The sequence below is a fragment of the Cynocephalus volans genome, chromosome 1 (assembly GCF_027409185.1).
Source record: "Cynocephalus volans isolate mCynVol1 chromosome 1, mCynVol1.pri, whole genome shotgun sequence".
Lineage (NCBI taxonomy): Eukaryota > Metazoa > Chordata > Mammalia > Dermoptera > Cynocephalidae > Cynocephalus > Cynocephalus volans.
In genome coordinates, this window is record NC_084460.1 from 135,622,197 (window position 1) to 135,645,695 (window position 23,499).

General features: G+C 32.8%; 1 protein-coding gene across 2 annotated transcripts in view; it reads right to left on the reverse strand.

Annotated features, from left to right (window-relative positions):
* The window catches only part of DZIP3 (DAZ interacting zinc finger protein 3), a 99,653-nt gene that overhangs the window by 40,288 nt on the left and 35,866 nt on the right, over nt 1–23,499 (reverse strand). The window contains exons 8-18 of one of the 2 annotated variants that reach the window (XM_063099816.1): nt 22,892–23,006; nt 19,590–19,709; nt 17,546–17,647; nt 16,056–16,148; nt 15,206–15,258; nt 10,007–10,086; nt 7,637–8,254; nt 5,724–5,756; nt 4,762–4,931; nt 3,916–3,960; nt 467–492 (exon numbers count right to left, since the gene is read on the reverse strand). In XM_063099816.1, coding sequence (XP_062955886.1) covers nt 467–492; nt 3,916–3,960; nt 4,762–4,931; nt 5,724–5,756; nt 7,637–8,254; nt 10,007–10,086; nt 15,206–15,258; nt 16,056–16,148; nt 17,546–17,647; nt 19,590–19,709; nt 22,892–23,006 — 1,455 coding nt within the window. The remainder of the gene's footprint in view (nt 1–466; nt 493–3,915; nt 3,961–4,761; nt 4,932–5,723; nt 5,757–7,636; nt 8,255–10,006; nt 10,087–15,205; nt 15,259–16,055; nt 16,149–17,545; nt 17,648–19,589; nt 19,710–22,891; nt 23,007–23,499) is intronic. The other variant, XM_063099824.1, reaches the window with a different exon arrangement.

A 23,499-nucleotide genomic window follows, 5' to 3' on the forward strand; every position in this document is an offset into this window, starting at 1 on the left:
AAAATTTACTGTCAACTGGAAAATAAATCAAATTCTTTTGTAAAAAGAGTCACTGGGCCATAACAACGATCTGTCTTTTAAACTTTAAGCCTTACTTAGTCTTAAATAAGGCTAACCACATAAGAAACCTCCATTTCACAATTTACTTAGTCTTAATTTGGCTAACCACAATGTAGACTGTATTTTTAAAGTTTATGCTGAACCCAAGTTAGTCTTTGAATGAAGCAATTAGCATTAGATGACTCTTGAGTAATCTTATAGAAAATTGAGAGATTCTATTTTTCCAAAGAAAATGATAATTTAACTTTCTGTCACTTTTTGTAAAAGAGTGGCAACTTATTAAGATTAGGAACTGTCCTTTCTTCTCATGGTGAGAACACTTCCCAAAGGAAGACTGTGTCATTTTGGCAAAACACACTTTGAAAATGCTAAGAAAAACTTGAAAATTAAATAAACTAATACTTACACTTGCTCTTCTTTTGATTCCTTATTCTGAAAAATAGCATTAAGAATTAGTGATTGATCAACTATGTCAACACAGCATAATGATATGACTGCATTTAGGTCAGGGTTTCTCAAACTTTTTTATCACAACCAAAGTAAAAAATTCATTTTATACCATGATGCCATATGTACTTACATATATATCCTTATATGTCGATATAAAACTAAAATATAAGTTCCATGAAATAAACCTTACCTATACTGTGTGTGATGAACTCTGATATTTTTTATTCCTACTTATTCTATTTCTTTTTAAAAAATGGTTGTGACCCACTAAATTGGTTTTATAATCTACTACTGAGTCATGAAACATAACTTGAAAATCACTGATTCAGATAATGAATGTAAACATATTGGGAATGAGTCTGTACACTCTGTCTCAAGGCATACCAATACCTTGGGATACAGCATATGTAATTCCTATTTATTTCTATACTAACTACGAGGGTTCTTGAAAACCTACATGTAAGGAGAAATCAGACTAATATAAGAATCTTATAGAAAAAGAAGTGTTAAGGAGATCACAACTCAAAAAAAATCCTTAAAAAGCCCTAAATTTTATATTCATTAAAATAAAACTACAAAGGCAATAAACCAAATAAAAGTAATATCAATGACACTTACATATTAAGTTAAGAGTACTAAATATTAATTTCTACCATTTCTTGCTTATAAGAAACTCAGAGTCTCCTTCTCCACAGATATAATGCTGTATATACTCATTTGTTTTGCATTCTTGTCTGTATACTAAGAGGATTTTTGTATTTCAGCGTCTGATCTTATGCTCAATGTCTAGTGCCAGTTTGATTCTATGTTTTAGAATTATTGACGCCTGCCTGGTTCCAGTGCAGTTGAATGCTTGAATTGAAAGACTTTTGGTTGCTCATAATGAAGATATCTAGTATAGTTCATTATTTCTCAAAATCCTTTTTAGCTCTTCCCATGACAGCTTTATGCCAAGCACATATCTACCTCTCTTACATGCATCTCCACAACTTCCCTTCCATAGAGACCACCCAATTTGAAGGGCTGTATTTCTTTTTTCTCCCAAAACTTTATCAAAAAAGCCTTCCATTCTTTCGCCCATCCTAACCCTTGGGTGGGTGGGAGGATTTAATTAACTTACCAATAGAAGTTGGTTTATAATAACCAAAAAGTTATTTATAACCTGGATATATTAGAAGCTAAATACTAAATACCTAACTAAAGAAAGGTAACATATAGAATAGCCACCATGTCCCTATATATACTAGTTAGAAGCTATCTGTGTTGTCCCCTCTGCTTGCTATACAAATTTTACTTTTTCTTCATATTCTTCCAAAGAGTCCCTAATAGCTATTTTTAGGACTACTGTCAGGTTACAAAACAAATAATTTACATAGGACACAATTTCATGCATAGAGACTTTGTCATCAGTAATATGACACAAGCAAATTTCTACATGCTAGAATTTTTCATGAGAACTACTGATTAGAATTTGGTTGATTTTGGGCCGGCCTCGTGGCTCACTCGGAGAGTGCAGCACTGGTAGCACCGAGGCCGCGGGTTCAGATCCTATATAGGGATGGCTGGTGTGCTCACTGGCTGAGCTGAGCCTGGTGCAGACCACACCGTGCCAAGGGTTGCGATCCCCTTACTGGTCAAAAAAAAAAAAAGAATTTGGTTGATTTTGCTTTTTATAACTAGTTGCTTACACTACAATTAGACAATTCTTCACACCTACAGTAATAGTAACTGAGAATATGAATAGGACTATTCCTTATGAAACAGTCACATGAATAAATTTTAGCATTTTTAGGTCCTATACTTTAAAGTTTAGATAAAAGATACAAGACATAAGATACAAGGTTTCTCTTCTAATATCTAAATTTTATCTTGATAAAATTATCTTATTTTTAAAAGTATTTCAACTTCTTTTAATAAAATAAATTGGAAAAAATATTAGAATATTAAAGAAACAAAAAGTCCCTAGGTATTTGCTGACATTTAATAAGAAATTTTTAATATTACCAGTTATAAATTTTTGAGCAGTGTTTACATTTATTTCCAGTTGTGTTTGTTCCCTGTTCAATTTCAAGTTGATATAGAAATGGGAGTTTCCATTTAACTAAAATTGAGAATTTGAGTATTACCATATTTTAACTTTTGGTAGTAAAGAAGAGTAACCTTGTAAACCTTTTGGGGTTTGACAGCTATGGATTTACTTGGCCAGCTTTACGTAGTATTAGGCCTAGGATTTACAAATATTTTGGCAAAAATAAAAAATATCACTAAACAAAAGAACTAGGCTGTGTTCATCAAATAAGAACCATCTAACTGTAAATTAAAAACTTCATATTCACATCTTTAAAAAATAAAATTTAATATTCAAAATAGCCTGAGTGAAATCACATTATAATAAATAACAATTATGATAAATATGAAAATGACTTTTACATCAAGTTAGAGTATAAATTATCTTTATTTCGTTCCTGACCTTAATAAGTATTTCATGAACTTATCTTCATTGTCTTAAGTTTCATGATTAAAATTTCTGTATACTTCATAACATAGGCTTACCTGATTGTAGTTGGGCAAATATTCTCATTCAGTTTATAATACACATAGTATATCAATTTTAAATATTTGTTTAAGGTCAGAAAACTAACATTTTTTTCACCACAAAGTTTTCATAGCATAGTGGTTAACTATATGCTTGGGGGGTGGAGGGTGGGGTGGTGGAAGAAAAGCCTTCAGGCTTTCCCTTCTGGTTTTCCAAGCAATTAAGAGACTATTTGCTAAAACTGTGTTACGGATAGCAACACAGTTTTGCAAATGGCAAAAATCAAGAAAGAGGCAATGAAGGAAACTTGTATTTCTACCATTTTCTTTTGTATATTATGGCACTGTTGACAGACTCTCAGACATAAAGAAGAAAATGAAGAGGGCTGGCCGGTTAGCTTAGTTGGTTAGAGCATAGACTTGTAACACTGAGGTCAAGGATTCTGTTCTCCACACCGGCCAGCCACCAAAACAAAGAAGAAGAAAATAAAGATTTCTTAAGATTTTGAAAAATGCTATGAATATATCAGGAGATATGACAAACAGAAGCTGTTTTTAAAACAATGAGTAGCGATTTGAAAAATGAGTTGTATACAGAAATTAATGAAATTTCTGAGTGACTAATCAGTCTATTCATTTGTATATTCAAATGTTTAAATTATGATTGAGAAAAAGTAGGGCACACTGTTTAAATTATTCAGTATGTAACACATGCAGACTTCTCTATAATCATACATTCAATAAGGTATTGAATCATTCGTGCCATATGTCTACCTGAACCAATTTAAGTACTAACAAAGAATTCCTGTATTAAACTCAAGTGGTCATAATCAGACATCCCTCTATTATAATGCTAATGCAGACTCTTACCTTTTTATTCTTAGTCTTTTTCTTTTTCTTTGATTTACTCTTAACCTAGTAGGTACAAAATAAATCATTTATTTAATATGCAATTCAAACTGCACAGTGGTTTATTTTGCAAAATGTTTCCTCTAAGTGAAACCTTTTGTCTTTTAACACTACAGACCATATTTCTTTCTAGATTCTACGGAAACAATTGTTTTCACTTTATTTTTATTTTAATGTAAGTCTTCTGCTCTTGAGAAATCACTGATGTGTAAAGGAACAACACATAATTTCAGTAAGTAGGCTTCTGATAAAAGCTCACAGATGCTCACTTGCACACATGCATGTGAGTAAAAGAAGGCACTTTTTAAAAAGCAACTTATTCATGTCCATAAGATGAAAGGTTAAGAAGCCTAACAAGTATTTAGTGATTATATAATAATTGTTACCACTTATCTATAAAGAAATATGAAGATTCCATCCTGGATGATTTTACTTCTACCTCTGCACAAACGGCTTCGAAATATTCCAGAGTTTGCTCTTCCTTTCCCTCTCTTCTATTCCCCACTATACTTTCTTCTACTCTCTACTACACTCCCACATCCATTTCCATCAGTCAGAAGGAAGAAACACATTTAGAAATCTAGTAGAGTGCCAGGTGTATACTAAACATTCAATAAATTTGGCAAAATAAATGGTTATGGCAGGAAAGATTATGGAATGAAGTACTGGGGAAAGAATCATTCCAATCTAAGTTCTGTGTGAACACTATGATAAATAAGATTTGTCTGGGATGCTTTAAGTAAAGCACATGCAACAAACTAAAGGCAAGGAATAAGTTCTAATTCTAGTATTAATGAGAGCTTGTACTTCCTGGAGATCTTTAACAGATTCTGTTGAAGATTCACTGGGTATCGAGGCTCCATCTTTATTCATTTCTGCTAACTGTATTTCAGGGTTTGATTTCACATTTATATTATACTCCATGAGAGGTGGACTTAATTCTTCTTCCTCATTCTGTAATTCTTCTATTTCAATACCTAAATATTAAAGACAAAACACTCAAAATCTGGATGCAAACAATTTCAGTCTATCACTATCATAAATGATTGCCCATAAGATAATATCCCAGAAATAGAAAACATATTACTCTTCACAATTACTAGATGAAAATGTAATGTCCATTTATCAAAAACCAAATGATAGATAAATATACTAGTCTGGAACCAATCAGTATGAGCTCGAATGCCTCACTGGTATCTTAAGTAGACTCTAAATATTAGATACTCTAGAACTTAAATAGACTCTAAATACTAAGTTTTTGAGTGTCCTGACATTAACAACATTAATACTGCAACTAATATTATTTTAGGACATAAATCTGAAACATGGGAAAGAAAAGGAAAAACTAGATCTATTTTTCCTTTTTTCTTTTTATTCATAAGAAGGATATACAATTTGCCACCTGGCAAAAAAGCATATGCTGTAAGCAATGGATAGTTAACCAGACAAAGCTACACACACTAAACAGCACGTATGAGAAGGCAGAGCAAGCAGGTAGGTATTTTTGCCTGCTGAAGTGTCCTGTGAGAAAAAGTTAGAACACCATCCTTGGATAAATGCTGGGACATATGCACTAAGATCAAGGCAAATTCAGGATCATACTAGACTCAGCCGACCAGTAGTAATTTGATCACATGATTTTCCAAGCTTTGAACAAACAGGTATAGTATATCATACAGTTTATCTGACCAAGTAAAATTCCTATAGGTATCCCTTAGGTATCACAAGTTAAAAGGTCACATAGGCATTTTGTTTTTAAATATACTTACGTTGACTGCCTGTTATTGATTGTAGAGCAATTCCTATAGCACATAGAGAAAAAATTTAGATGTAGAATTGCAAATACAGTCAACAAATGTCTGACTAGAATCAAGAAAAGCCAGCAAATTTTTATACTGCACCAATTTATTCTATAACTAACTGTAAAATATAACCAGCTTTTCTCACCAATCCAGCTCAGAAAAGGCACAATCTTCAGATTATCCTTATTAAGTTTATAAACCCATGATTACACAAAAAAAAGTAAACAAAAATTTGACAGTTAATATTACATAAATCCTAGAACATAAGCACTTTAAACCAAGCAGCTAATTCTTACTTTTTATAGTCAATTATAACGCTAACCTCTATTGAAAGTTTGAGCCTCTTTTAGCAATGTGAATTACCCTGATTAGCATTCCCTCTCCATGCCCATTAATATTTACTGAACACTCACAGTGTTTATCAGTCTGTGGTAGACTCTAGAGATTGGTATAGGAAAAAAGCAATCTTCAAAGAGATTTAGTGGTGACAATGGATGTTAACCAAATAATCAGATATACAAATAAAAACTGCAACTGTAATAAATGAGGAAAGAGATATAAGATGCTTACAAAGCCTCCTTTAGAGAGACTTGACCAATAAGCTCTTCAGACTGTGTTGAATAAGAACTGCTTGACATCCTTTGAATTGAATTAGTGCTCAAAGCCCTTTCCCAAATATTACCTTATTTTCATGAGTTTTTGTTATTTAAAATATTAGAGTAAATGTATTTTTTAAGCCCCTAATTTATACATCAATTTATAAGTCAAGAGTTCTTGCCTGACTTTCTCATATCATTAAACTCAGTGTTCTCTCCTTTTATACTCAAAAAAGCTCTTAAACATTAAGCAGGAAAACAAAGGTATCCAAGGGCTTTAGTAAGAGGGCTGGGATTGGGGCATAGCAATTATCTCTGAAGAAAATACAGAGAAGTTCAACAATTATTAGAAACTTGGAGAGTTGTGCATTTAAATAACATCACTGTGGTAATCAGTTGCTCACTAGGCAGTACAACTAATAACCTGGGACCAGGAAAAGTCACCCTGAATTCTAGCATAGTAAGAGTTTCAGTGTGCTGACATGCTTTGAACTCCACTTTCCAAGAGGCTAAGAAGCAATCCTGGAATGTTGGAGAAGATGTCTGAAGTCTTTACCATATCAACTGACAAGTTTAGGTATGGCCACTGATGAAAACAGACCCTTGCATGAAAGTTAGCTGACTTTTTAAATTACCCACAGCCAATGGACAGCTGCTAAAATTTTAAACTAAACATCAAGGTTCTGCTAGAAAGGAAAATAAAACATACACCCACTGTCCAAAAGGGCATTCTTGGAACCACACAGTACCTGAATTTCATCATTTTAGGCATCCTTAATTTTAGAGAAATGATAAAACTCCTCTACTTAAAATTATCTTCAACAATTTCTTTCTGAAAATACAAACTCCTCAATATGGCAAGTGAAATCTTCTTGAATGTCTCCTGTTGATAAACTCTCTCCCCTACTTTAATCTCAGTAATGACAAATTTTTAAATTTTCTACAATATATATTTATATTTCTATACCTTTGTTCTTGTTTCCCTCTGAAACATCCTTCCCCATGTTCTTCACTTGACTAACTTCTACATGTCATTTAAGAATTCTTTAATAACCATTATACTCTTCAAAAAGTTCTTTCAGACTCCCTTAGGCTAGAATTTCCCATGGCATTCTGAAAACATCTCTAGCATTATAATTTCTATTACCTTCTTGATGAGAAGGTAATATTCTATTCTATTCTCCCAAGAATGTCAGCTCACTGAAATTCCTTCCCTTTGCAGTGTGCCTGGCACAGAGCAGACACTCCATGGTTTATTGGCTGAAATAAATAATTATTTAGTACCTTGTTGATAGCAACATAACATCCTCTGGATGATTTCTGGTACTGGTATGCCTAGGTAAATGGATAGCTGATGGTAATCAAGGGAAATATTCTCAATGGGATTCTCCTTCACTTTGTCAATATCCTCTTGCTTCATCCCAAGGCGTAGAAGAATATCTGAAACTTTTCTCCAAATGGAATTGAATTGTGACTCTGTGAGACCATTCATCAAAATCTCACTAAGGAGGATATCCCTGTATTTGCACAGCCTCAGGATGTCTGCAGACTTAGAGAGATCACAAGATGGTGGTTCCATACTCCAGCCTTTTTTAGGTGCAGGGAATACATTCAAATGTTTTATGAGAGCTAATAGAAGGCATAAGTCAAATTGTTTGGATTGTGGTAGCTCCTTGTTTGGGGGATAAAGCAGATGCCATGATCCACCCAAAGGGTGATTGGTCCAAAGATGATTGTAGTAGGATTCCAGCACATTCTTGTGTATAAGAAGCTCTTTTTTCAAAAGATGGGGTGGCATAGCTTCATCAAATATCTGCCGGACAATGTCAGTACCCGATATAATAATTATATGAAGCAGATGATAGAAATAGTTGTAATCAAGTTTAAAGATAGGCATTTCATCTGAAAATAAATTTTGAGAAGTCAAGACATTCCACATTAATCCTTTTTTTCTATGTGGTCTCACACATTACATTCTAAGCTCCTGTAGGACAGGTACTATTACAAGAGAATGAAGTATAGTATAGTGCTTTCCTTCACCAGTGATCAATACTCATGCTGATTTCTGTCTAGCTGTCAAAAAACCTAAATATAAATAATATGTTTCCAAGTGAAAGTAAACACAAAGACTAATCACCACAGAAGCTTTTCAACTATCTTTGAGTTTTGTTCAAGTAAATGAGCTCTGGTAACCAAATAGTACCTAAGTATTAGGCCTTTGAAAATTCTGAAATCTGTCAAGAATGGTAACTGCCAATGTTTAATTATACTTGACTTAATTATACTCTATTCTAATTAGCACTATCCAACAGAACTTTCTGAAAATGTTTTATATTTGCACTGTCTGCTGCTAACTGAGCACTAGAAATGCTGCTTGTCTGACTGAGAAACTGAGTTTTAAATTTAATTTAATTTAAATTTAAATTTAAATAATCACATAGTACTAGTGATTAACATATAGAGAGCTTATATGTATATCAAAAAATACAGTGATCTAACGCCTTGCTACTCAAAGTGTAGCCCCAGAACAGCAGCATCAGCATCTGCCTGGGAGCCTGTCAGAAATGAAGAATTTTAGGCCCCACTCCAGACCTAATGAACTGGAACCTTCACTTGATCAAAATCAACAGATTATTCAAATACATATAAAGTGCTGATCTAATTAATCTCATGTTCCTACCCCCTCAAAAAATAAATTAATGATTAAGTAGATATTCATCAATAAAATGGAATGAGGCATGAGACTATTTGGTATTTCACTGATTTAGTAATACTTCCAAAGGAAGACAGTAGACTTAAATAAATTACAAAGTAGTAAGAATTTAGTATATGATAGTATTTGATTTGTCTATGAATATCATAATATGTGTTTATCATAAAATGCAGCCTTATTATTTTATCCTATATGACTTTATGTTTCAAGAGATTTTTAAGTTAGTATATTTGCTTACTATACAAAGGTACTTTAAAAAGTTCATGGAAAAATAGAATTAAAAGTTAATATGAATATGTCCATCAACTTTTTGAAGTCTCCTCATACTTGACATACTCTGTGGAGGCAAATAAAGTTAAAAAGCAAATGACTCAAGGAATTTCTCTGGGTTGCTAAATAAGGAGCTGGTTGGGATTAGGCATATCCTTTCCTCCTAGTAAAGACTGCCACCAAGCTATTCTTCTATGGGACCAGAAGTCCTTAAGGTCTCTAAGCTCTAAGTGCTGGGCAGGACATTTCTTAGCAGACTTCTAAATAGCTGGAACCTGAGTTTAGACTACTTGACCCCAAGCCCAAAATGTTTATTCCTTCCATGTAAGGCTACTCTTGTGCTTGCTCTATTAAGAGGGAATGCAACAAGGGAGGAGGGGTTTGTAGGGAACCTCTGCTGGAGCACAATCTCATTGTGCAGTCACAGCTAGGCACCAGACCTAGCATGCCTCCCTATAGGATAACAAAGTAATGTGAGACCTATATACTTGCTGATCCTTTTGTCTGTGAATTCAAGCCAACACCAAGTGCTTACTTGCTGGTGTAAACCCAAGCCCAGTAAATGACAAACACAAATGAAGACATGATTGTTAATGGCATGATACTTTACAGAGGAAGTAAACAATTTTAAAATGCTTTTCAATAGGAGGCATATAAAAATAAAATAATACCTTTTGTGTTAAATTTTAAACTGATCTTTGGTCTTACATCAGCAGAATCAGTTATTTTCAGAGACATCAATTTTTTATAACTGCAAGTGAGAAAAAAATGAAGTTATAATGAAGATAATATCAAAGCCAGTCAAGATTTCTGGTATAAGCATGACTACATGGGTATTTTCTTCCAGTCCTGGAAATAGTTGAAAAGCAAAGGAGAAAAATGAATAAACAGATAAAAACTGTCACCAACGCCAACCCCACACATTGTTATTTTCATTGGTAAGAGGTCAGTAGTACTGCTAGATTTTATAAAAAAAAGAATCCGGTGATAAGCTTATTTATAAGAAGGCTATGTGGTAGCAGAGAAAAAAAGAAAAGAAAGCTTTGGATTATAAAAAAAAAGAAAAGAAAGAAAAAGAAAATTAAAATACTAAAATTAAAGAAAAGAAAGGAAAAAACAAATCTAGAACTCCTCACTGGCCCTCCCTTTACCACATTTTTTTTTTTTTTTTTGGCAATAACTATTCCAAGAAAACCCAACTCATTCAATGACTGTGGTTAAAAATAAATAAATAAACCAGTGTAACATCAATATAAATAATTAGAAAAAGAAAAGGGAAGAACCAGCAAAATCTAGTCAACAGACTGAGCACTAGGTAAATGTTGCCATTAAACAGATAAAAAAAAAAAAAAATTGTGGCTTGGATTTGAAATGAACCTTCTCACAGAAAACAAAACAAAAAAATATTGGATGACAGTAGAATGTATACTTAAGAAGGACAGGGATTTTTACGGTGGTTGTCGATGTCTGGTTTTTATTGCTGTTAACTGATCTTTTCTCCAGTACCACTACAACACTGCCAGTCACCTACTATATTGGAAACACTCTCAACTTCAACAAATATGAAGTATTGGTGAATATTCTGATTAAAAGGAACTCTCCTATACTGCTGGTGAGAAGTGTAAATTGGTAAAACCACTGTGAAAAACAGTAAAGTTGAAGATATGCATAAATAGCCTGGCAGTTCCACTCATAGGTATATAGTCTCGAAAATTCTCGAAAATTTTCTGCACATATACACCTGGAGACATGTACAAGAATGTTGATTGTAGCACTGTTGTTATGGTCTGAAATTGGTAATAATCCAAATATCTATCAAATGATTAAAGTGGTAGAGCCATACAATAAAATTACAGCAATGGAACAAATGAACTACAACCATAATAATAGTAAGAATAAATCACACAAACATAATGTATGTTTAAAAATGCATGAAAAACATAAATGTTTCCATGTATATAAAGTTCAAAATAGAAAAAAATTAAACTAAACTTGTAAGTAACAGTATATGATGGAACTTATAAAATACGTATGTAGAAGTAAAACATGAAAACAGAACAAAAGATGGAAAAAAATGGAAATATGTTATTATAAGGTTCTTACACTACACATAACGTGGTATAATATTCAAAAAGAGATTATGATAAGTTAAAAATGTGTATTTTAAGTACTAGAAATCACTAAAAAAAAAAAATAATAATAAAGTTAAAAAATCCAGAACATAAAAATCAAAGAACAGATAGGGAAGGTTGTAAACAACAAGGAAGAGAGTAGATTTAAATCCAATCATACAAATAATTACAGCAAATTTATATGGAATAAAAATCCCAACTTAAGGGCCGACCCCGTGGCGCACTCGGGAGAGTGCGGTGCTGGGAGCGCAGTGACACTCCCACCGCGGGTTCGGATCCTATATAGGAATGGCTGCTGCGCTCACTGGCTGAGTACCGGTCACGAAAAAGACAAAAGACAAAAAAAAAAAAAAAAATCCCAACTTAAAGGCAGAGATTGTCAGATTGGATATAAAAAAAAAAATAAGACCTATGCCATCTACAAAAAAACTCTCTTTCAATACAAAGACATACATACATTTTATATATATATATATATATATATATATATATATATATATATATATATAGGCTGAAGTAAAGGGATGCAAAAGTATATATCATGCAAACACTAATCAAAAGAAGTGTGCAGTGGCTATATTAATCAGACGTAAGAGACTTAAAGCAGGAATATTATCAGGGATAATGAGGGATGATGTTACATAAAGATAAAGGGGTCAAATCATCAAGAAAAAGATAATCCTAAATGTGTATGAAGCATCTAATAAAAGAGCTCCAAAATATACAAATAGACAATAGACAAAGCCAAAATATGGATAGCATTCAACATTTCCCTCTTAGCAACTGATAAAAAAATATACAGATAATTAGTAATGATACAGAATATTGAAACAAAACTATAAACTAACTTAATCTAATGTATAGAATACACCATGATATTCTTTTCAAATGCAAATGTGTTCATCAAGATACATGAAAGTACTTCAAAATGTTCATAGAAAAATAGAATTAAAAGATAAAACAGATCTTTCCATGAACTTTTTGAAGTACTCTCGTACAACATTTTGGGTCATAAAACAAATCTCCACAGATTTTAAAAGACAGTAATGCTAGAAAATATATTCTGTAACCACAGGGTATTAAACTAGGCATCAGTATCTGGAAATGTAGTTGAATTATCCCCTCGATATTTGGCATTTAAACAACAAACTTCTGTGAAAATTGATTCTAAAAAATAGAATCATTTTTGTCACACCCAACTAAAATAGAGTCAGTGGGGCAATAAGGAAAAATACTCAGGTCACAAATACCTACTTCAGGAACTGTCTTGTAAACCCCATCCAAGACCGCAAAGGCTTGCTATGACTTTAAGATACAAATTTTACCTTGGAACTATTGCCACTCACCAATCAGAACTCACCTCCTCCTGCAAGACATTGCCAGCACCAATGAACTTTCTTTCAAAACAAAGAAAGAAAGGTCACATAACCTTCTTTTCTCCAGTAAAACCCCAGTCTTTCCCTTTGTTCTTCAGACACACCTATGGGGCATCTCAAATTGCAATTCTTGTATATTATTCCCAAATGGGCCCTTCACTTCATATTGACACTTCCAAATAACCCATGTTCAAAATAAACAAGCACACACACATAAACAGAGAAAATTAGAAAACATTTTGAACCGAATGAAAATAATAATAATAAATATCTACATATCAAAATGTATGGAACATAGCTAAAGGAGTACTTAATGTGAAATCAGTTTGTAAAGAACAGAGGTCTCAAATCAATGATCAAAGCTTTCATCTTAAGAAAATATAGAAAGAAAAGCAAATTAAACCCAAAGCAAGCAGAAACAATGAAATAACAAAGACCAAAATTAATGATATTGAAAGTGGAAAAATATTAGAGAAAAGTCAATAAAATCAAAAGCTGATTCTTCAAAAAGATCAACAAAATTGATAATCTAGAGAATGGTCAAGAAAAGAAAGGAAAAAGACACAAATTGTCAACATCAGGTATGAAAAAGATGAATCACTAGAGATCCAAGTTCTCTTTGGCTTAAGCAACAAGAAAATTGAAGCCAGGGAACCATGGTCACTGAAGAGAATGGGGGAATCCCAGAAGGAGTGAGTCAGAAAAGAGATCCCCAAATTCTTTCTAGCCACATCTCTGACTGGCTGCTGAACCACATATGTGTGGAACAGACTCAAAGCAACTCAGCTAAAGGCAAAAATCTGGTCCGAGAATGGAACCACCACCCAAGATAAAGAGTTCACAGTTCACCTTTAGCCAACTTAATTGCCTGTCAAAACAAAGGTAACATTACCCACTGGAGAATAACAGAATTCAGAATCTCTTCATCTATTATGTATTTATTGGGTACTAAATATGTGCCAGGCATTGTGCTATGTGCTGGGAATATACTAGTAAGCAAAAGATAGCTGTTGCCCTCATGGAGGTTATAGTCAAATGGAGAAGACAGCCAAGAAAGTTAGTAAATGTTTTGATAGGAGAAACAGAAGGATTACATGATAGAAATACCTACTCTATCCAAGTAAGGCTTTCCGTAAGCTTTAACTAAGCAAAAGCCAAAGGAGCAGAGTATTCTAGGCAAGACACGAGGTAAAATAATAAACTAGTTTTACCTCCACGTTTTTCTTGATGGCACACTCAAGAAAATAAAAGAAGCTCAATATAGTCAGTGCACATATGTAAGGGCATAATGATAAGAGATGTCACTAGTGAGTTCAGCAGGATCCAAGGTGAGTGAAGAGCTAAACTGAGGAGTTTTGAAACTAGTTTTAAGAATAAGAAGCCTCTGAAAGATCCTTAAGCACAAAAGTGATATATTTCAATTTTTTATTTTAGAAAAGTCTTATCGATGGCTATCAATATCTGATGACTGGAGGAAAGCAAAGCTAGATCTGTTAAGAAGCTGTTTAAGAGTTCCACATGAGAAATAAAATAATCCTATTTAGTTTAGTGAAGGGTTAGGAAGTAAAGAAAAAATAAGGAGAAATTTACAATATATTTAAGAAATCAAATTCATAGAACTTAGAAGTTACAGAGCAGTGTTAAGAAGAAAGATCATGAGTTCAGTTTTAGGCATTCTAAATTATAGATATTTGTGAAAAAAATAAAAGATATTCAGCATGCAAGTAGATATACTAGGTCAGGAGATCTGTGCTAAAGATAAAGATTTGGGTTTCATTAATTCATAAGGGAGAATGTATGCCTTAGCCTTCAACACAACGTCCCTGGTAGATTGAAAAATGGTAGAAATGGAAGAAAAAAAATCAACGGATTAGAAAAGCTTTTTATATTGAAACTTCTAATTTGAATAGCAACACTCTATACCTCTGTGATTTCCGATATTTTAATATATATTGCTCTACAATACAGTTTTCTCATCTAAGAAACAGGAAGATTCTAATTCTGAGACAAGGTTAGTGGCCTTTGAAAGACAGGAGAAAGTTTTAATATCATAACAACCTAACATAGATAACTTTAAGGAAAAAATGTTTTGTTTTCAGGAAAGAGTTATTTTCACACATTAAGGAGAAGTATCCACATAATTTCTCCTTCCCTGATTCAGAATGTAAATGTCTACAGTAAGTGGGGACAGAATTGGAAACAAATGGCGAATAAATAGGATTTTTTTCCACATACCTAATACTACCTTAAAATTTAATGGAGCTCTAACAGGTGACAGAAACGAAGAAAGAAGCAATAAAAAAATACACACATGCTCAATAAATAAATAAATAAATAACAAAATATTTTATTTCAAGCTTACCTTGCTCCTAAATTTTCAATGGTTATATATTCATCCTTTCTCACAACTTCAAACTGCAAGTGATGGGGGAAAAAAAATAACCCTAAAGTAGTTCAAATTTCAAAATTCTTTAATGTTACTTCTTAGCCTTAACATTTGAAAAAAGACAATGAGAATAGAGCCATAGTGAATATAAATCAAATAAACAGAAGTAACAAGGTGAGCAATGAATAATCCTGATCAAATAAACCATAGCTGACCTTAAAAAGCACTTCTACTTTACATCACTATAAAATTTAAAGGCCAAATTTAAAATAAAAAAATAGCATATCTAAAGATTTAAGAAAAAGATAGATTTCTATTCATAATTTTGGTCTATGTACTTATAAACTGAAAAATCAACAATATATTTCATTAATTAAAAAATAAAATGGAGACCATCTGAGTATTTTATGCAACAGGTACTTCATGTGATTTCTATAGATATTTTTATAGGAAGACATTTACAGACTAAAAGAGGTTCTGAAAGTCTAAAACTATTTTTAACCTTAAGTAGCACTTAAGTAGAATTAGATAAATTATCATCCTTCCGTTCATGATACTTTCCCCACTGGTACACTGATGGCATATTTTGTCTCCATTTCTCTGTGTGTATGTGTTTCTCTCTGTCTTTAGTTTTTAAATTTTCTTCTTTTTAAGGATCACTTAAATACTATTTTGAATAAATCATACCAATAGACAGGTTAGAGAGCTTAGTCACCATCAAAGAGAAAATAGCTATAATCCTATTATTATGATTCCCAAATCTGTTTCAAGTAAACAGTACTATTCTGGTAAAGAAAGGCAAGAAAAATAAGAGAAAGATACTTACCAAGATTTTAACAATTCCAGGTACATCACATTGCAGCATCCTTACCATGTCACCTGCACATCCTTCCTTCAAACATTTTTTTCCACTAAAACTCTAAAGTTATTAGTAGAAAAAAATAAAAAATATCACTGATGTGTAAATCTGATTACATTTAAGTAAATAAAGTTAGAAGCAGATGTTGCTAGACAGTAAACTAGAAAATGTAAATAAACATTTGAGAGTTAGCTGTTCAAAGATAGTCTATTTAATATATCAGTGGATATACTATTTAAAATGTATGGTTTCACATCTCTCTCACATTATTTCTACTTCAAAATCTTCAAGTAGCAATATTACAGCCTAAAATGTATTTGCTGTCCCAGAGAAAGCAACTTCAAGTAAAATGTGCTAGTTAAGTGAGCATAAAAAGGAATACCGCACTTCTATCAGGTACGTGAAAATTCCAGGGAAAAAAAGAAAAGAATAAGAATGTTAAGTCATTTCTCTGGTTCTAACTTTGCTATTTCCTTTGGTTAAGTTACTTAACTTTTCTTTTACTTCTCTTTCTAAAATTGAGGAATATTAATTTTCTCAACAGTCAAAGAAACTGAGTTTACATACCACTTAAAAATAAATAATAATGCTTGAAACAATTGTTTTTACAATTTACAATGCAAGTTCACCTATTTTATGTGTTAATCCTCACAACAACCCTATAAAGTAGGTTTATCCGATTATCCTCACTTTAGAGCTTAGAAAAATTAATCTCAGAGGAGTTAAATTACCAGTCTAACACAATAAAACTAGTAAGTGGCTCAACCTGGACTTGAACTCAGATATCCTAACTCCATATTCACTGCTCTACCACAATTGCTTTATAGGGTTTTCTGTTGTTTGCACAACATAAACATTATTGAACCAAACATTACAGACCCAACATAGTCATTAGTTCACCAAAGAGTAATTAATATAGAATTGGGCTTTGCACTTACACTTTAATTTTAGTAGCAAAAAACTCAGCTTATTATATGACTAAATACAACTAAATATAAATAAATTCAAATATTTTTAAAGATTATAAAATTTATCCTTGTTCTCAGCCCCTAAAATAGAAATTACCCTTAAAATTGTATAATTATCCTTGCTGTGTATTTATTAAGCAATTCTACTCTTTGATCCCATGTCCTCTATGTGAATTCATACAAGAATATTTCTATTCTTCAGAGTATAAACTTCTAGACAGAAGGGAACAAACTGACAGAAATAACTAAGCAAAGCAACAAGCAGAGTATCCTCTACAAAGAGCTATTTAGTAAATGATGACAAAGAATGAAGAGTGGTGGGGACATAAGCATCAGATAGAATTGGGGAAAAGAACAGGAGGGAGGAAATAAAAGGAGCAAGGAAGATGTGAACAGGAAGAAATAAAGAGGAAGAGGACAAAATAGAAAAGGGCAGAGGAAAAAAAAATGCTGTAGTGAAGTTTTAAGAAGAAAAAGCAAATATAATACCTGATCATTTTCACCTGGATATTTTAAATTCTTGAATTTTTTCCAACAAATTTTATGGAAATAAATACAGCAACTTTTACTGCACATTAACTGAAAAAATCCCTGGAAAAAAATAAAAGGAAACTGTTGATATGGAAATAGTAACTCATGTAGATATAGAAAAATACCATCTAAAGTCACTTTTTAAATTATTCTATTACTAGATGAGTTTTACATGGCATCCAAAATTGGCAACACAGATTAGAGATCACCAAAGAACATTACAAGTCATTTTTACATTAAACAGAAAAATTAGAACAGTAAAAGAGAGCAATAATTTGAACAAGTCAATGTAATATTTTCCGTATGCCATGTACAACAAAATATCAAAAACCCAGTCAGTAACCTTTGTAGAGGATTATGCTATCTACCCATCTTCATCTCCTTTTTTTTTTTTTGGTGACTGGCCAGTATAGGGATCCGAACCCTTGACTTTGGTGTTATAACACGACACTTTAACCAACTCAGCTAACCGGCAGCACTTCATCTCCATTTTTACATTTCTCTTTTCCTCCAGCCCCAATTCCATACCATTATTGTTTGGATCTCCTCTGTTACCAATCACCAGACCTCAGATTTGCTGCCTTGGTGATAGACAGCTCCTAAACTGTGGAATATACTAAAAAGCAAATGTACTTCACAGGGCCTGGTTTTCCAAAGCCTTGTAGTTTCAAATATTGACCTTGCAAGGACAGGAAATTTTCCCTAGGCTAGTGAATCTTTGTTGCAAGATAAGAATTGTGGCACAGCAGGTTGCTGGCTCAAAAGACAGACTAGTTACTGATTGTTATATAAAGATACTGAGAAACTACTGTAAGAAGGAATGTTTGCTAAGATCAAGCTTTTGTTGATAGCCTTACTGGAATGTCATCTGGCTTGTTTCACTGAAAGTTACCAGCCTATATTGTTAAACTATAACCCCACCTTTGTTCTCTTCCTGTAACTTCCTGGTCTGGAAAAAAAATGCAGGAAGAGAACCCCAATTCGGCGTTAATTCCCAAGGAAGGGAAGTTAACCACTTCAGGGCTTCTCACTGCTCAGAAGACATGGGCTTTAAGTAATCCTTTCATCTCCATCACCCAGGGGAAAAGGGGTGACAAATCCTTGGGAGGCAAAGCAACACAAAGCAACACTAAACTACTGTGTTATCCCAGGGTATAAACTTCTTGTCCTTCCCATCTTGCCCCTCCTTGGAAACTATAGCCCTGCTTCCTTTAATTAGGAATTCTGCTTTGATGACAAAATCTAAATTGTGTGCCCAAGACTTCCTGCTGCTACATGCTGTTCATTTGATTGGAACCCTGACGTCTTCTTGGGAAACCTTAGAACTGTATCACCATGTCATCTGAACCAATACTGAACATATCTGGCCCTGAGCACTGCACCTGATAAGGCCCAGTTCCCAATCCCTGTCTTATTCTAATGAATAGATCTTGGCCTTCTCCTTCTCCTCACATACCCTATTTGGTGTACACGTCATGCCTGGCAAATGAGATTTTGGTTATCTTATAGAAGTCTGTTCAATTTGCACTATAGTCACATATTTTTATCCTATCTTGTGATTTTGTACTCTTATTCTGATAGATCCAGAGAGATCTATCTTTATTTAGTAACATAACTCCTGAGGAGTAATAATCATTCTCCTTAGTAAAATGCTACTATTCTCAATCTCTAACATTTCTAACTATAAAGTAAATAGTTTTTTAGATCATTCTTACTGTATGATTGCAGGGATAATAATTATAACTTCAGGGGCACAAGAATGTTACAAAAACCTTAGCAAAACCAATTCATTCTTTTATTGACTCACAGAATATAAGTAATTCTTGCTCACTTTGAATCTAAGTTCTCAGAAACATTCAAACAACTTCTGAACTGCATTATCATTGTAATAAAACTAAACACTTTTTTAAAAACAATATTTAAATGCATGATAATAAAACAATTTTATCTAAGTTTAATTTTAGAATTACATTTTTGAATACTCAGTTGATAATTATAGTACCTTATAATTGGTATTCTTTAAAATGTCAGCTTCACAAGATCTCTCACAATCTAAATAACTACAAATGGTCTGCTTCATTATATTACTTTCAGTTGTCTTGATAAAATTATTAAGAAGATCCTAGATTTCAAAAACAAAAAGAATTCTAATTAGTAAAAAATAAATTAAGACCACAACACTTCCAATGTTTTACCTTAAGTAATATGTCCATATCGTATCCTTTTTTGAAGGACTTGTGTATTTTTTCTTTAAAAAATAGTAAAAGAACAGATTTCCTTCACTCAAAGTAAACAACATATAGGAAGGCCCTAAATTAGAAACACCGGATTTCTTATTGAATGATATAAACATGCAGAAAGAAGAGAAGTGTATATCTGAAACTATATCTCTTTTCACCATCCTAACCCATAGCACAACATCTGGCATGTTCCTATCAAGAATCACTTGCTCTGATACACATACACACACACACACACACACACACACACACAGAGAGAGAGAGAGAGAGAGAGAGAAAGAGAGAGACGATAAATCATCGGAGTCCAGGAAAGTCTTTGTTGAAAATGGCCCCTAGGAAACCATCCTGGCAGTGGAACAACTGTAGTGGTGCAACATGCCACTCACTGGCATGTTATAATGGGCAAAAAGTAGAAACAGAAATATGTTTCCAATGTCCAAAATTACAACTTGGAATACAATTTCTCATTTTAAAATGCTGATTACATGTAGGTGAAACTAATTATCAGGTGATGTTAGATGATTAGATACGTCCTTAATACTTACCCTTCAGAAGAATAGTATTAGAAGATTTCAAATAGTATCATTGCTAATATACTGAAGGTATACAACATGATAAATAAACCTCTACAGACTCTTTCATGAATATCAGCCCTATGCCAAAAGATAAAGTTGAGAATATCTTCCAGAAATCAAAACAAAAAGATAAAAATTAAAAATATGAAAGAAATAATAAAATTAGAGACTCAGTCTAGTATGCAAAGCATCTGAGTAACAAGCATTTCAAAAAGATAAAGAGAACATTAAGAAGAAATCATCACGTACATAAATCAAGAAAACATCCCAGAACCAAAAAGCATAAGTTCAGAACACTGGGGACACACAGAATTTCCTTTAAAACATCCCAGAAAGAAAAAAATAAAAGAGGTCGCATGCAAAAGGTTGAAAGAAAATCAAATGACATCAAATTTCTCAAGAGTGAAATCGTAAGTTAGAAGACAACAGAAAAACACTTGAAAAATGAAGAAAAATTATTTGCAACCTACAAGCACTCTTTTATGGGAAGCTGCTGGAGGAGCTGCACCACCAAAAAAAGGGAGCAAACGTAGGAAGAGGAATACTCAAGTTCTAGAAACAGAGCCTTCTACACAGGGGAGAGGTGAAGGAAATTCCCAGGATGGGAGTGAAGAAAAAACCCTGAGCCCCAATTTAATAAAAACGTGCAACTACTGGTAGGATGGGAAAGGGAAGCGCGCGCGCGCGCGCGTGTGTGTGTGTGTGTGTGTGTGTGTGTGTGTGTGTGTGTGTGTGTGTAAGAGAGAGAGAGAAGGATAAGAGAGCTATTCCCTCATCTTTTATAGTGGAAAGTCAAAATATAATATTTAAAATTTAAAAAAGTTTTAAATAGCAATATATTTTTGAAAAATAGTTAAATATTAAAGGAAAATGCCCAGAGGAATTGGAAAAAGCTGCCTCTAGGGAGTAGAAATTTCAGATAGAAATGATGGAGCAGGAACTCTTAATTTTTAAGTCTTTTAATATTATTTGACAAACTGTATACATATATTACTTTGCAAAAAATAAAAATTCACTAAAACAGTTTGGATAATAAAAAAATATATATTTTAAAAGGAGGAGGAAAAAGACTGAAACAAACAAGACCAAGTAGAGACTGCTTTGGGTAGGCACAAATGTTCAATATAAAAAGAATGTATAAAATTACTACTTTAGTAAGTCAAAGTTAAAAGTCATATAATTATATTGACAATGCCAAAAGCTATCTGTGTATTCTATTGGTTACTGAGAGGTATACTAAAGTATTCTGCTGTAATTGAGGATTTTTTTATTTCTCCTCTCAATTCTGTCAATTTTTGTCCCATGTATTTTGATGCTATACTACTAAAGATATACAAATTTTGAGTTGCGATAGCCTCCAGCAGAATTGAATTTTGCATTTTTATGAAATGTCCCTCTTTATTTTGAGGAATGCTTTTTGACCTTAAGGTCAGCTAAAATATAAGGGTCCAGAAAGGTTTAAAGTAAAAGTTTGAAAAAAGATATGTCACTCAAATATTAACCAAGAGAAACCTGGTGTAGCTATTTTCAAATTAAACAAATTAAAAAGAGATTTATATGGCTTATCAGATGGGTAAAAATTACCCAAAATGTAAAGAATACCCAGAAGGCATGGGGAAATGGAAATTCTCATTCTGTCTTAAGAATATAAACTGGTACAAACTTTCTGAAAGGAAACATAAACATATATCAACAACTTTACAACTGTATGAACACTTGCTTCACAATTTCACCTTTAGAAATTTATTCTAACAAAATGATGTGAGAAATATGCAAAGATTACTTTACATAAGAACGAAAAACTGGATCGTTTAGGTTAAACTAAATGTTCAATAGCACAGAAATGGTTTAAAAAGTTAAAGCACATTTATATGATGGACTATACAAAAATTATATTGTGTAGTAATCTAATTACTTGGAAATTAAAAATGTTACATATTTCCAGACTACAAATAAATGTATATAACATCATTCCAATTTAGTAAAAATAAAGGGTATGAGTGTTCATATGTGTGTGTGTCTGGAAAGATATAAGTAAAAATGCTAACAACAGTTTCTCCATTTGAAGAAATATGGATGAATTTTACTTTTATCTTTGGGCATTTTTACATTTTCTAACATTTCTGAACTAAGCATTTAGTACTTTGTAATTTAAATCAATAACAAAATAATGGTAAATGTAATTAGAAAAAAAAGTTAACTACTACATTTAGCTCTAACCATGCAGAGTACTGGACTACTAGTATGGTTATTAACCATCTTGTTATTTGAAAATGCTGACACTGCCACCTCACTTCTCTCTACTTTTTGAATTATACTCACATTCTGCACTAGGCAATGGAATCAAAGCTGTTTCTTATATAAAAAGCTAATTTCCAATAAAAGAATGCGCTTACTATAGAATATGACAAAGTTGGTATAAACTACACTTTATCAAAGATTACTCTGATTAGTCACAGATTAAATGTTATTCTTAAATAGTTTCTTACTTTAAAAGTTGTAGGTAAATCTTCATCTTCTGTAGGATCTAGGTCAAACCAATGATCATTTGTATCTCCTATTTCTTGTAAGCTTTTATGAAATTCTAACAGTCCTCCATTATATCTGCAGGGCATTTAAAAATAAGGTTAGTTTAAATCAGACTCTAGAACTGGACAGTTTACCAATGAGACAACAAGAAATCCATTTTTTTTTTTTTTTTTTGTGGTAAGTAGGATGGTGATAACCTCTGGCATGCTATAGAAATACAAATACTAGGGCTCTCACCTGTGGTAGATTGGGATGAAATACAGGTGGAAGGGGAGGCAATATATTATGTAGTAGCTCAAGCTTGAACAGTATGGGGGCCATGGTAATTAAAGGGACTGTAGAGTTGGTTGGCTTTTGTTAACTGTCTTGGAGGCCTTGAAGAAAGAGAATGACAGGCAAAGGTCAGCCAACTATTAACTCAGGCCAGAAGCCCCTATGAAAGCATTTAAAGAGACTCTCATCTCCTATAGCCATAAAGATAATCTGTGTTGAAAATTAGGCACAGATTTAATGAAATGGTGGAACAAACTATAAATGAGACCAAATGCATAGCCTCAACAGGACCACT